The 15,048-nt window shown below is 40.7% G+C and overlaps 1 protein-coding gene across 1 annotated transcript in view; it reads left to right on the top strand.

Moving 5' to 3' along the window:
- Positions 1 to 11,477: 11,477 nt before the first annotated feature.
- Positions 11,478 to 15,048, top strand: part of TAFA4 (TAFA chemokine like family member 4) — a 232,445-nt gene continuing 228,874 nt past the window's right edge. Inside the window, exon 1 of the mRNA XM_007946084.2 lies at positions 11,478 to 11,592. Within this exon, the coding sequence (XP_007944275.2) occupies positions 11,478 to 11,592 (115 nt within the window). The remainder of the gene's footprint in view (positions 11,593 to 15,048) is intronic.

Genomic DNA, 15,048 nt, shown 5'->3' with positions numbered 1-15,048 from the left:
AAAAACGTGCCTGCTTTAACATATGACTGTGGACATCTTCTAAATTACTAAGTAATTCCATGCGTCATACAGTAATTATAAATTATAGTTCAATGGAAGCATCAGCGATGTATCACTGCTTGAAATACAGTCAGAGAAGCATCAGCAACCTATTAAATGCATTTACTTTCACCAACCTATTAAATGCACTGGCTTTAATCAGCACACTCTTAAATATAAGAAGCTTATTAATACCTGTCTTATTTCAGAATAAATTTGTCAAGAGAGAAGTTACATTTGGTTTTGCATACTTTTGTGAAAAAGCTGTTTAAAAGATTTCTGCAAGACCATTCAGTATGGTTGTGTTTTATACATCTCTAGGAAATGGAAACATCTTTCCTCGTTTGTGTCTGGAGAAGTGATGAGTTATTTTATGTAGGCAAGTTCTGTTTCAAAATTTCTATGGGTTATCAGATAAGACCCCACAGAGAGACTATTCCCCTCGCCCCCCCCCCAGTCATAAAACCTTTTACTTCTTAAACTCGGGTTGCTAATTTACGAAACATTTTTCACTTCCATTATTCATCTGGAATGGAAATTAGTGTGCAAAAATGACTGACCACAATGTTTAAATCCTTAAGGGTGTCACCTCTTACATCATTAGCTGGAAGAATTATTTCTTCCTGTGTCCCTGGACCCAAGGGACTGGGAACAGAAGTCACCTGGCCATCCCAGTAGATCCCAGCCGAGGGAGGTCAGAGATTAACTGATGGTGAGTCTGGAAATAGCTCCTTATTCAAACGGCCCTGCTCTGGAGGTGATGCAAGATCCTGCCTGGAAACCGCCCCGCCACTGGGCAGGCAGGAAGGGGCAGCACTGTTGGTGTAGCGCAGGCTGTTTGTTTTCTAACCAGAATCTGCCTTGCTGTATTGTTGCAGAAATGCTTCTGAATTGAAATTTGCCAGGAAATGAGTCTGAATGCATGCACAGGCAAGAATCCATTTTTGTGTGTTTTGGTTTGATTCCAAATGACTTCATAGAGATCAACAGAAGTAACTTAACCATCATGCGTTATGTTCTGGCTCTGCTATGTTTCTGCTGAAATATTTTAGAAGAGTTCTGATGTGAAATGCAATGGTTTTCCTTCTGTTTTGAAAAGTGGGAGCTTAAGCACTCAAGGTCTTTGTAATTGTTGCGTGTTTGGCTTTAATTTGGAAAATGACATTAGCTTTTAGTGAATCTGCCACGAAACAGTCATTGTTTCCCACCTTCAAAGATGGAGCAAAGTTTATTTAAGGATTATTAGAAAACATTCTGGGCTCAATCCCAGGGTTTTCTAACAAATTCACCGTGTGTCTGCACACTTTCAGGCAGAATGAATTTTTATCTTCACGTTGATGACTGTAACAATTTCGTAGAGCTGCCATAGCAAAGTACGATAAACTAGGTGGCTTCTAAGAGCAGAAACGTACTGTGTTACAGTGCAAGTACAGGAGGTTGAGCTCCCAATCAGAATGTCGGGCATGCTGCTTTCTTCTGAGGGCACTGAGGGAGAATCTGTTCCCTGACTCTCTCCTAGTGTGCGATGACAGCTGGCTAGCCTTGGTGTCCTTTGTCCCTCCGATCTCTGCCTCTGTCTTCATATGGCCATCTTCCCTGTGGCCTTTCTCTGTGTCTCTTCTGCTTTATAAGGACACCACTCATATTTACTTAGAGCTCACCCTACTTCAGTATGACATCATAGTATGTAACTAATTACATCTGCGAAGACGCTATTTCCAAATAGGGTCCTGTTCACAGACCAGGTGTTAAAACGTCAATATTGTTTTTTTTTGAAGACACAATTTAATCCGTAACTGTGCCCAATGTCTTGAATCCCTGAAGAAAGATGGATTTATTGTCAACCTACTTATTAAAACATGAGAAGAAACTAATACTCTTTAATTCATTGTTGTTGAGCTGATTCCAAATCATAGTGACCTCGTGTGACAGACAGAACTGCCCTGTAGGGTTTTATGTTGACTATGCAAAAACATTCGATTGTGTGGATCATAACAAATTATGTATAACATTGAAAAGAATGGGAATTCCAGAATACTTAATTGTTCTCACAAGGAATCTGTACATGGGCCAGGAGGCTGTCATTTGAACAGAACAAGGGAATACTGCATGGTTTAAAATAAAAAGGGTATATGTCAGGGTTGTGTCCTTTTGCCATACTCATTCATTCTGTATGCTGAGCAAGTAATCCTAGAAGCTGGACCATATGAAGAAGAACATGGCATAAGGGGAGGAAGACTCAATAACAACCTGCCTCATGTAGATGACACAACTTTGCTTGCTGAAAGTGAGGATGACTTGAAGCACTTACTGATGAAGATTGAAGACTGCAGTTTGCAGTATGGATTATGCCTCAATATAAGGAAAACAAAAATCCTCACAACCGGACTGATAAACAGCATCATGATAATTGGAGATAAGATTGAAGTTGTCAGAGACTTCATATTACTTGGTTGTACAATCAACACTAATGGAAGCATAAGTCAAGACGTCAGACAATGTATTGCATTGAGCAAAACTGCTGTGAAAGACCTCTTTCAAGTGGTGAAGAGCAGTCTCTTTGAAGACTAAGGTGTGCCTAACCCAAGCCATGGTATTTTTGGTTGCCTCTTATGCATGGGAGAGCTGGACAATGAATAAGCAAAACCAAAGAACAGTTGCTGCTTTTGAGTTGTGGTGTTGGCAAAGAGTGCTGAGAGTACCGTAGACTGCTGAAAGAACTAACAAACCTGTCCTGGGAGAATGCAGCTGGAATGCTCGTTGGAAGAGAGAATGGCCAGATTTTGTCTCACCTACTTTGATCATGTTGTCAGGGAACCATTCGCTGGAGAAGGATATCATGCTTGATAAGGTGGAGGGTGAACAAAAAAGGGGAAAGCCCTCAATGAGATGGTTGACATTGGCTGCAATGATGGGCTCAGGTATAGCAAAGGTTGTGAGGATGGCATGGTACTGGGCTGTGCTTTGTTCTGTTGTATGTAAGGTCACTATGAACTGGAGATGACTCGATGGGATCTAACAACAACAACAACAACAACAATACTGGGTTTTCTAGACTGTAATTTTTACAGAAACAGATTTCCATATCTTTCTCCCGCACAGCAGCTAGTAGGGTCAAATTGCTGAACTTTCAGCTAGCAGCTGAGCACTTAACCATTGTTTTAGTAGGGATCCTTTAGAAATATTTTTATGAGGATTGAAACAATATGTACCTTGATGCCAGAGAGCCTGGGTTTGAATCTTGGTCTGGCTACTTACAAGCTCAGTGGTCCTGGGCAAGTCACTTAAATTCTAAATTGCTTTGCTATTTTGTTTTAAAAATCAACTGAAGACTTGTAAGTGAATATTTAATGTTTTATTTTGATATAATTTCCAACTTAATGAAAAGTTGAAAGAACGATGCAAAGGACTCTCATATACACTCTTATCCTGATTCACCAATTGTTTACATTTTACCTCATTTGTTCTTCCTTTCATTCATTCACTCACTCACTCACTCTTTCATTCATTCATGTTCCCCTCTTCCCTTCCCTCTTTCTTTTCTATTTTCAAAAAGTTTCCTATGCACCGTTTGAAAGTAAGTTGGAGACATTGCTCCTTTTCTCCTAAATACTTCAGGCTGTATTTTTAACTAAGAAAGTCATTCTCTTTCATAACTAGAATATAATTCTAGAAATCAAGAAGTTTAATGCTGACACAGCACTCTAATACAATTTACGATCTAGATTCAGATTTTGTAAATTGTTCTAATAATGTCTTTTATAGCTGTATGTATGTGTTCAGTTCATGTTGAGAATGACTCTGTATGTGTGTGTTTGTAGTTTTCCTGATCCAGGATCACAATTGCATTTAGTTGCCATGTCTCTGTCCTCTATTTCCTAAGGCATTTAACTGCTAACCAGAAGGCTGGCAGTTCAAACCCACCAGCCACTCCTCGGAAGGAAGATTGGGCAATCCACTTCCACAGAGATACTGCCTCGGAAACCCAAGGAGGGGTTGCTATGAGTTGGGATCAACTCTACGGCGGTGAGTTTTTAGGTCCTCTATTTGGAACAATTCCTCAGATTCCCTTTGCCTTTATGACCTTGATACTTTTAAGAGTACAGAGTAATTACAGTGCAGATTACCCTTCAAAGTTGTGTTGTTTGATTTTTTTCCTCATGATTAGATCTAGGCTTAAGAGCACTATGTCTTCCAATTTTAAAAGGGATGGTGATACTTCAATATTGTAGAATGTTTAGAAGAAAAAGATGGCTAACTGAGGTGGAATGGGGGCAATTTGATGCTGTGCAGAGTAACTTGTGTGGAGTAAGATGAATGTAGCAGAACTGCTGTGAAAGGTATTCTGAAGATGCTTATCTACAGCAGGTAAATAACTATATTCTGAAAGGCTCATTCTCTCCGGGAAGTCACCCAACTCATGGTAAAGGCAGGCAGATCAAGAGAAAAGAAAAGTACATCCCTGCTCTTTCCTTGATAAGAAATCAAGTATAGGCAGAATCCTTTCTTGTGTAACACAGTTATAAATTAAAGATCTGAGGAATGGTCTCCTCTGCTTGGGAACCTCAGAGTTTCCTCGTAGCAGAAAACATAAACAGATATTCTGCCTTTCTGTCCTAAGAGTACCTGTCTCCACATATTACCAATATATATCAGATGAAAGATGAAAAATACAGCCCTGCATCCAAATGGTGAGATTTTTTAGTTCATTCTGAGAATGACTGCCTATATTTTCTTATAAAAAGTTTTTTTTTTTTTTTTTTCCAGTCTAGACACGGGCCATGTCTTTCATTATTGAAAACACCGAGACTCTGTAGAAACAAATAACTTTTGAACAGACTGATAGAAAGAACTGTTTTTATAGTTGGGAAACAGCCGAGAGAGAAATGAAATGACTGCCAGGAAATGTTTTTGGTGCCATGTGCAAAATTATTTACAGGCACGATCGGGCTGGAATTTAGAAGTGACAAGAAAGAGTTAATCCTTTGAAGCAAGTGCCTAAGGGACACTGAAAAATGTGACTGAATGAGTTACTGCTCAGCCTAAAATTAAACTCCTGCCTCCTGGTCTGGCATGCAGACTATTAGCTCGCATTTCTTTTCACTGATGGATCCATTTCTTTTTTTTTTTTAATGAATTGAAAAAAGAATCCCAAGTGGTTCCTTTTGTGTGAAGAAAACAAGATAAATATTAGCAAGGAAAGGTCATTCTGGTTCCAATATGCAGGGTGTTCATTATGATAGGTTCTGATAAATTATACTGTGTATTTCTTTCTGATAGCAGAAGGTCACATTGTGCCCTTGGGTGGGACATAGGACAAATATACTTAATAAAGTTGGAGGATCTGGGAGATGAACATTTTTGTGTCTCTTTTTTCAAGCCACTTATGTTTATACAGTTATTCAAAGCTATTTCCCTCTTGTACCACTCTGGGCCCACATTCTCTCCTGAATCCTCAAAGGACTGGTTATCCAGTCACCCACCTAAAGTGTTCTCTGAGCAAATGTGTGTAATTCCCTTCAGGGGCATCTAAGGAAAAGTCTCAGTTGTGTTTGGTGGTAGATTTATAGTGGGTTCAGCAGGATTCTAAGGTACTTAAACTGCATTTTAGGGCTCAGTTTTGCATATTTAGAACTTGAATTTTATTCACACAGATCATTATCTCTCACTGATCGGCACCACTGGAGGGAAGTGCAGTATTTATTTAACTTAGCAACATTTAAGAGAGTGTAGTTTTAGTTTCCATTTTTCCTAAGAGTTCTTTGATTTGGCAGCACCTGAGTCCTTTTTTAAAAAATATTTTCACTGGATGGAAAAGTCCTTTTAGGTCTGTGCATTGAGGGACAGTATTCAGCGGCAACTCCAGAATTAACAAATATTTTTATGTTTTGGCACATTGTTGTAGGAGGAATCCCTGGGTGGCATAAATGGTAAGTGTTCATCTGCTAACTGAAAGGTTGGAGGTTCGAGTCCACCCAGAGGGGCCTCAAAGGAAAGCCTGGCAATTTACTTCTGAAAAATCAGCCATTGAAAGCCCTCTGAAGCATAGCTGGACTCTGATACACATAGGGTCGCCATGAGTTGGAATCGACTCGATAGCAACTGGTTTGGTTTTTTGGTTTTTATATTGGAAAGACTTCTCCCGTCTGCTTCCCATTATCGCTTTTCATGAAGCAACCTTGCAGATTGTGTAGCAATGTCTTCCGGTTTAGATTACGCAGGGCCAGAGTTTCAGGTCTTCCTGCTGGCTCTCCCACTGCGAGCTTGTACCAGTTGTAGAGCCTCTTGGTAATGGATCATCTCTAATTACCTTTCTGCCGTTCCATTGACAGTGAAGTTATGCATGTCCAATGGTTTGGGGCCCTCTGTCAAATTTGAGGAGTCCCGGGGTGACACAAATGGTTAAGTACTTGACTACTAACCAAAAGGTACGTGGTTTGAACCTACCTAGAAGTGCCTCAGAAGAAAGGTCATAGCCATGACAACTCTGTGGGCTGCAGCTCTACAGTGCAACACATGGGGTCGCTTTGAGTCAGAATCCAATTTTGAAAGCCCTTGCTGTTGAGAGAACATCTGGTATTTCAAAAATTATACCCTATTAACTAATATGTATCAAGTTAATAAGTGCAGAATTCCATATCAGTTTTTCTCAGGACACATTACAAATCTGGATGTCTTTGGCGGTCTACCACTTGCCTGAACCTGCAGGCGTTCTCATCAAACCACTATTTTGCTTCTGAAATCTGTTTCATTTCAACATTAAAAATGCTAACTGCTGCCTCTCTTTCTTTGTTTTTAAAATAGGTCTTCCAAACTGAAATAATTTTTTTTTGGAAGCACAGAAATGCTTGGTCCTGTTTACAAATGGGAATTTGGAGTTGCCCAGAAATACCTCCAGGAATAATTTTTTTGACTGGTACCACATCTTTTGAAGTCCCCAAGGTAAAATGATTTTATTACATACCCAGAGATGATATCTTTATGAAAAATAAAGAATTTAGTTAAACTGAGTATTCTAGTGTTGATGAGCATTTATCAGACCTTCTTCTATAGAGATTTTTTTTTTTTTTTTTTTTAGAATTTAGGGGATCTTAATTCTTTAAATTTTAGCTTCTATCTTTGAAATTATTTCAGTTTGCCAAGCAGTGCTTTGACTGTTCAGTAGTGGAAAATGTGAGGGAAAAGGCAGCATTGTTAAGTTAAACCCATTTTGTTTAACTTTTGTACAAAAATGTTCAGTGTAGAAGAATTGAAGTTGAAGTATCATAGATAAGATTGCTGTTGGGTGCCATTGAGTTGATTCTGACTCTTAGCCACTCCTTGTGACAGAATACAACTGCCCCATCAGGTTTTCTTGGCTGTAATCTTTACAGGAGCAGATCACCTGGTCTTTCTCCCAAGGAGCCCTTGGGTTGATTCAAACTGCCAACCTTCTGGGGAGCAGCCCATGTTTAGCCATTTCAGCCACCAGGGCTCCTTATAGGTGTAGTAGGTAAGAAATCTTCTTAGTGGGGATCTGGATTATTGAAGGAAATACAGCATTATCAGTAAACATGGCATGGGCTTCTTGGATCTCAGAGGATGGGTCTTCCCTTGGGGGTGACTCCTATAGCCCCACTAAAATAAATGAGGCATATGCATGGAGTCTGTATTTTAAGATGGACAGTAGTGGGTGCTATGATGCATTCCCAATATTCCCCATCAGGAGTGAAGGATTTATTCCTCTAACTTTTGGGAGTGCTGTCAGCTCTCTACGAGAATCATCCTCAATTTAGAGCACCAACTTGCCCAAGATGACCCCTCTTTCTAGGGGTAGCTCACATCCAGTGACTGGTCAACATGGTAGTATAAAGGCCTGGCCACTCATTCTAACTCAGGACCCTCGAAAGGTCATCCCAGCTCTGGAACCCTCCATAGGATTTTCTGATGCCTTTTTTGACACTGTATTCCAGCTCTACTCGTCCCTCTGCCTTGCTTTTTTCCATTCTCTTTCTCAACCATTTCTCTTCTTCTGTCTCCCATATATACTCTCCAATTATATCACCTTCTCCAGTATACTCTCCAAATTTGGTGATATCCATCCAAACAAGTTTAGGCAATACAGAGAACTGATAAAAAGCTAGAAACTGAATTTCATTTGTAGGTTAGGTGGAAGAGATTGTAACTCACCTGAAGGGCATGTTCTGAATTAGGAGACTATAAATTGTGTGAGATGTTGCAGTGAAGAGAGGAGTCATCCACCAAGCATGAGACAGTGTTTGAGGGTACTCAGTGGAGGGTAGAAGAGTTAAGAAGCCAATAGGACACCTGGGCATCTTGAAATTAATTAAGAACAAGAAGATATATTTTAGAACCTGGTTGAGTCAGATGGTTTTAACAAGGACAGGGAGCAGCCTGTATTTGAAGTTCTCAGAAATGTTGCTCATGTCTGAAAAGAGTAGGCAGTGGACACATGGACTGAGCAGGGAGATGGTGGTGCTCAAGGTCTCTCTGAAAACTCTAGAAACACCAAATGAAGAAAAGGGCAACAAGGGACAGTGCATTGGTGTGAATCTTGAGATTAACTTGCATCTGTACACACTTGGAGGCACCCTGGTGGTGCGATGGTTAATTGCTTAGCTGCTAACCAAAAGGTTGATGGTTTGAATCCACCAGCCTCTCTCTGGGAGAAAAGACTTGGTGATCTCCACTAAAGATTTCAGCCTAGAAAGCCCTGTGGGGCAGTTCTGCTCTGTCCTATAGGGTCACTATGTTGGTATTCGACTTGATGGTACCTAAAAACAACAATAACAACAACAACAACATAAATACTTTAAGTCCATAGGTGGTACAAAGGTGGGTATTCAAGTTATGTATTTAAGTGTTCATAAAAAAAAAAACAGTTGCCATCAAGTTGACTCCAACTCATGGAGATGCCATGTGTGTCAGAGTAGAGCTGTGTTCCATAAGGTTTTCAATGACCATTTTTTTTGAAAGTAGTTTGCCAGGCTTTTCTTCTGAACTTTCACATACCTGCTTGGAGTTTTGTGAACTAAATATATGAATACACTTTTGTGACTGCATCATTTGCCCATTTATGGCAGAAAGAATTCTAAAATGGCTCTCAAGATTCCCACTCCCTGTTTTATAAGCCATGTATAATTCCATCCTTTTTGAGCATGGGCAGAACTGTGAATATGAGGGAATTCACCCTATAATTAACTTATGCTTATATGACAAATAAGAGATTTTACAAATGTAATTATGGTCCCAAATTTGTTAACTTTGAGTTAATCAAAAGGGGAGCTGTCCTTATTGGGCCTAATGTAATCACTTGAACCCTTAAAAGGGACTGGGTCCTTCCTGGAGGAAAAGATTTGCACCATGAGAGGGCTTCTAGAGAGGCCACATAACAGAGACCTGGGAGCAGCCTATGGGAGCTGTCCAAGAGTTAGCAGGAAAGAGGGGGGACCTTAGTCATAAAGCCCCCAAACCAAAAATCAAACACACTGACGTGGAGTTGCATCCAACTTATAGCGACCCCTCCTTGGGTTTCCAAGGTGATACCACTATGGAAGTAGATTGCCCAACCTTCCTTCCGAGGAGTACCTGGTGGGTTTGAACTGCCAGACTTCTGGTAGTAGTCAGGTGCCTTAGGCGCTATGACACCAGAACTCCCAAGGGAATGAATTTTACCAACAACCTGAGGGAACTTGGAAGCAGATCTTTCCATAGTTGAAACTCCAGATGAAATTTCAGCCTTGTGACTTCCTGAGCAAAAGACCCAGTTAGTATGTGCCAGACTTGTGAATTACAGAGACTGTGAGATTATATATGTGTTTTTTTAAGCTGCCAAATTTGTGATAATTTGTTATGTAGCAATAGAAAACTGATAATTCATCTGATTTCTTGAAATCTTTCCTTTTGGGGGCACTAATTGCTACAAACTGGAAGCCAGAGCATCTAATCCAGCTTGCAAATGTGGTTTGTTTGGTCTGCACTATATTTTTAAAGCAAATTGAGTTAGTTGCCAGCATATAAAATGTGCAGACTGCATATCAGAATCCAGCTTCTTTTTAAAAATTGTCGTTTCTGGCATCCTTACCTCTCATTTCTGCATGACTATAATTGGCTGAAGGAGCTCTGATAGTGCAGTTGTTAAGACATTCGGCTGCTAACCAAAAAGCACCCAGCAGGCACTCTGTGGAAGAAAGATGAGGCAGCCTGCTTCTGTAAAGATTTACAGCTTTGGAAGCCCGCTGGGGCAGTTCTACTCTGTCCCATAGGGTTGCTATGAGTTGGAATCAAGTCAGTGGCTGTGGGTTTAAGCTTATGATTGACTGGGTGGTAGCAGCTGCCCCTGGACATATCGCCATGATTCCCAGTGTTTGCCAGGGCCTAAAGGTAGCCAGGCTGCTTAGGTACTTGGTAGGCGTACTGATACTGGGATTAATAACTGAAATTTGAAAATATTATGTTAGTGTGTGTGGGACAGGGTACCCCATTAAAAAACTCAGCAAATATGGAATTTTGTGATACATAATATTAATGATCTTAACTGTTAACTGAAAGGTTGGATGTTTAAGGCCACCTAGAGGCAACTTGGAAGCAAGCTCTGGAGATCTACTTCAGAAAGCTCAGCCACCGAAAACTGTGGGACACAGTTTTATTCTGATAAAATGGAGTCACCAAAGTTCAAGATTTGTTTCATAAAATATGAGTCTGGTCTTGCAGACCAGAGGGTCTTTATATACAGGCAGTCTCCAGGTTAGAAAAGTCAGACTTACTAGACAACTTGTACTTGCCCTTTAATGTTATGTAAATTTGCACTCTATTTGAGATGATTGAACAAATTCTTCATCACAATCACCTTTATTTGCTGCATATGCAGCTTTTCAATAATCGAAAAGCCTTCAGCCCTTTTCTTGCATCAAAGTAAGGCTAAATAAGAACTGTATGCACTTGTTCCAACTTACCTACAAATTTGACTTCAAGACACAGTTATGAATGGACTTAATATGGGGACTGCCTGTACAGTCCCAGAAACCAGGAGGAAGCCCTTGGGCCGCCTGCAGAAAATTGCCATAGTTCCTTTCAGATGCAGGAACCGCATATATTTTATTTGACTCCAGCTCAAAGTGTGTAGATTTTTAATTTCATTACATAAAATAGAATACAACCCTCAGGCCTATGAGGGCAACTTGAACACACCTTGGGGATTCATAAATAGACTTCTCACAGATGCATGGTGCTAACTTGGAAAAATCTTAATTATAAATGAAGTTTATTGGAAATTGAGTTAATGCACAATGCAGATACGGTTTGGTTGGCCCTCAGTTTTCTTGGGGGCAAAGTCCAGTGCCAAGCTTCTCTCCTGTTTCTCTCCCCTTCACAGGACTGTGTTTGCAGGAGCCTCGTCTCTCAGCGTTCTCACTAACCTGTCCTGCTTTCTCCCCAGGATGAGAGTCTGCACTAAGTCAGTGTTGCTGTTGCACTGGCTCTTCCTGGCCTACGTGTTGATGGTGTGTTGCAAGCTGCTGTCCGCCTCGAGCCAGCATCTCCGGGGACACGCAGGTAAGCCCTTTAAGCTCATTAAGTGCTGCTGAGGTCTATTAATAAAACCTTTTCAAACTTCACAGTACACATTGTAGACACAGGTAATTGACAAGAGCTTTTGATGGTGTGTAAACAATCAGAGGCTGCAGTGAAAAACAGAGTAAGATAGTTGAAGGGATTGGTGCTTAAAGAGGGTTGCCCCAAACACCTTCTAAAGATGTTGTCCAAGCTTTTTCTCCCTTTTTCCTGGGCACGTTTCTTTTTCTGTAGTCCTTTCTCTCAAAGAAGGAGCTCTGGTGGTGTAATGGTTATGACATTTGGCTGCTAACTAAAAGGTCAGTGGTTCAAAACCACCAGCTGCTCCGTGAGAGTCAGGTAAGGCAGTCTGCTTCCATGAAGATTTTCAGCCTTGGAAACACAATGGCGGTCGCTGAGTCAGACATGACTCGATGGCAATTAGTTTGATTTTGGTTTGTTTTTCTGAAAGAATCCCAGGAAGCCAGCAACACTTTCTTTGTATGTATGTATGTATGTATATATATGTGTATATATGTATATATATGTATATGTGTATATATGTGTGTATATATATATGTATATATGTGTGTATATATATATGTGTGTATATATATATATACACACACACACATGTACTCTTCTATCTTCCTTTGGAGGTTGAACATCTTTATTGATAAACTTAAATCAGCATTTACAGGGCTATAGTGAAGGGAACTTTCAGATAATTTAAGACCCTTTTGAAATGTGGGAGGAGAAGATGCTGAGTGATGAAAAAGAAAGGAAGAGAGAGAATGAAAGGAAGGCTAGAAGGAAGAACAGACAGAAATAAAAAAAAGTAGTGGCAACTCTTGCATGGGACCTAAGATGGAATATGTCTAAAATTTTAGAGGAGATTCTGTTAATTTGCTTTTTTTTTTAAAGAAAGAGTAAGATGACGGAAGTGCCACAAAATCTCAATGCAAAATCTTGATAACTGTTGAATCTGAGGTACTTGTGTATTAGTAGGGGTTCTCTGAGACAGGCTCAGGGACTAAAATGGGATTGGATGTGTAAGAGGGAAAATTCCTGGGAGGGAAATAAGGTGAGGTGGGGGAGTTGGGAGATAAGGGGGAGCTGGGAGGAGGGAGACATGAGCCCAGGCTGTGGGGCTGACCCCTGTGGAGGAGAGGGGGAAGGAATGAAAGCTGGGTAGAAAGTTTGTTAGATTGCAATGTGGTTTTAAGAATAGAAAGCTGTTGGGGAATCCTTGAGCCATAATCGCCCCTTCTTCCCCCCACAGGATAGAACCACCCTTGTTGTTGTTGTTACGTGCTGTTGAGTCAGACCCGACTCATAGCGACCCCTCCTTGGGTTTCCGAGGCAGTATCACTGCAGAAGTAGATTGCCCCATCTTCCTTCCGAGGAGTGGCTGGTGGGTTTGAACTGCCAGCCTTCTGATTAGCAGTCAAGTGCCTTAGGCACTATGCTACCAGAGCTCCTAGAACCCACCTTAGTAGCCTGAAAAATAAATTAAAAAAAAAAATTAGCTCACGGTGTGTGTGTGTGCATGTATGTGTGTGTGTGTGTTTCATGCCCCTTGTTATATCTACATTTAAAGAGACAAGCTTGGAAACTTCCCAGTGAATTGTATTTTCCTGAGTAATTCATATTTGTCAGTGGACTTGCTGTCAAACTATGAATTCTTGGTGAAAGAGTGAAGATTGAACCCTAAGCCATATATGTGTCAGAATTGTAAATTTTCTCTCCAAAGGGTCTTGAGTATGGAAATGTTTATTAGCTTTCCTTATCTTCAGATATATAGTATGTCATGCTTTCCACTCCATTACTTTGATATTTTAAGGTTAGACATAATTTTAGGCTCCAGATAACTTTTAGGATCTCTCACAACTCAATTCCCCCTCCTCAAGCGACATTTTGATGAAGACGACAAAAATTATGATTGACATTTTCACGAATCAGCATAAAATCAATATCATTTGGGCTGCTGTAGAGTGGCCACAGCTAGTTGCTTACTGTGCTGTGTATCTTTTGATGAGTTTGTTCACCAAGAGAAAATGTTTGAAGTCATCCGTTGAATACACATCTCTTTTTCCTTGTGTGGAGGTTAAGATTCAGGCTAATAAACAGGCAAAGCATTCCAGAGTGTGGGTTATCAACAGCAGATTTCTAGATGCCAAAGAACCAGGCTTGAGGAACTATGTGGAAAAGTGATTAAAACTTGAAGGAAACCTAGGATGTGAGCAAACCTTCCATTTTTATCTGTGTGGCAGTCTCATTTCATACCTTAACCCTTTGAGTATGGAAAATACATGCCAAAAAATGAGGACTGTGTCCTCCATATAAACAAACACTAAACAGCAACATAGATGGTGAGAGATCTGGGTAAATGATCTTAATGAAATGAAATTTCCATCTTAGGATTTCTAATTGATTTAACGTGGGTTCTCAGCATAAGTATTCTGGGTTTTGTGATATCTGGCTGTGGGGAATCCTTTCTGCTGTCATTTTTCAGGATTTTAATGCTTGTCGTCCCATATCATAACAAACACCAAATGTCTCAGTACTGATTCCTGCCTATAGGGGGCTCTGTTCTCTAATCCAGGCTGCATGGCACCTGAGGACCATCTTCACAAATGTTATTGTGTGCCATCTAGTCAATTCTGACTCATAGAGACTGTGTGGGACAGAGTAGAAATGCCCGTTTGGACTTCCTAGGCTGTAATCTTTATGAGAGCAGATGGCCAGGTCTTTTCTCCCATGGAGTGAGTGGCTAGTGAGTTCGAACTCCCAACCTTTTGGTTAGCAGCTAAGTGCTTAACTAATTTCACAAAAGTACCCTTTGTCATGCTTGGTAAAGTGGAGGGTCAATGAAAGAGAGAAGGCCCTCAACGAGATGGATTGACACAGTGGCTGCAATGATGGACTCAGGTATAGCGGGGATTATGAGGCTGGTGCAGGACCAGGCAATGTCTCGTTCTGCTGTACCCAGGGTCACTGTGAGTCAGAGATGACTTGATGGCACCTAACAACAATAACAACAACAACAGCAACAACCCTTTGCCTAACAGCAAGGACCTCCACAGTCAACTTTTCTGGCCTTCCGCATTAGAGTGTATGTTTTGAGTGAGGGCTCCAGAATCCTACTGTGAGGTCTAGCTTCTATGAAGGCCTTTAATTTGTGTTCCCTGGTGCCTGGAAAATGTTGCTGTTAGTTGCCTCTTGAATCAATTCTGACTCAGGGTGTCCCCATGTGTATGAGTGAAACTGTTTTCCACAGGGTTCTCAAGGCTGTATATGACCTTTCGGAAGCAGATTGCCAAGCCTGTCTTCTGAGATGCCTCTGCCTGCTTTTTGGCTAGTTTGTTGTTGTTGTTGTTATGTGCCGTCGAGTCGGCCCCGACTCATAGCGACCCCTCCTTGGGTTTCCGAGGCAGTATCACTACGGAAGTAGATTGT

This window comes from Orycteropus afer, unplaced genomic scaffold (assembly GCF_000298275.1).
Source record: "Orycteropus afer afer isolate SDZICR_OR568_19922 unplaced genomic scaffold, OryAfe1.0 scaffold00149, whole genome shotgun sequence".
Classification (NCBI taxonomy): Eukaryota; Metazoa; Chordata; class Mammalia; order Tubulidentata; family Orycteropodidae; genus Orycteropus; species Orycteropus afer.
This window is presented reverse-complemented; position numbering and strand designations above follow the sequence as displayed.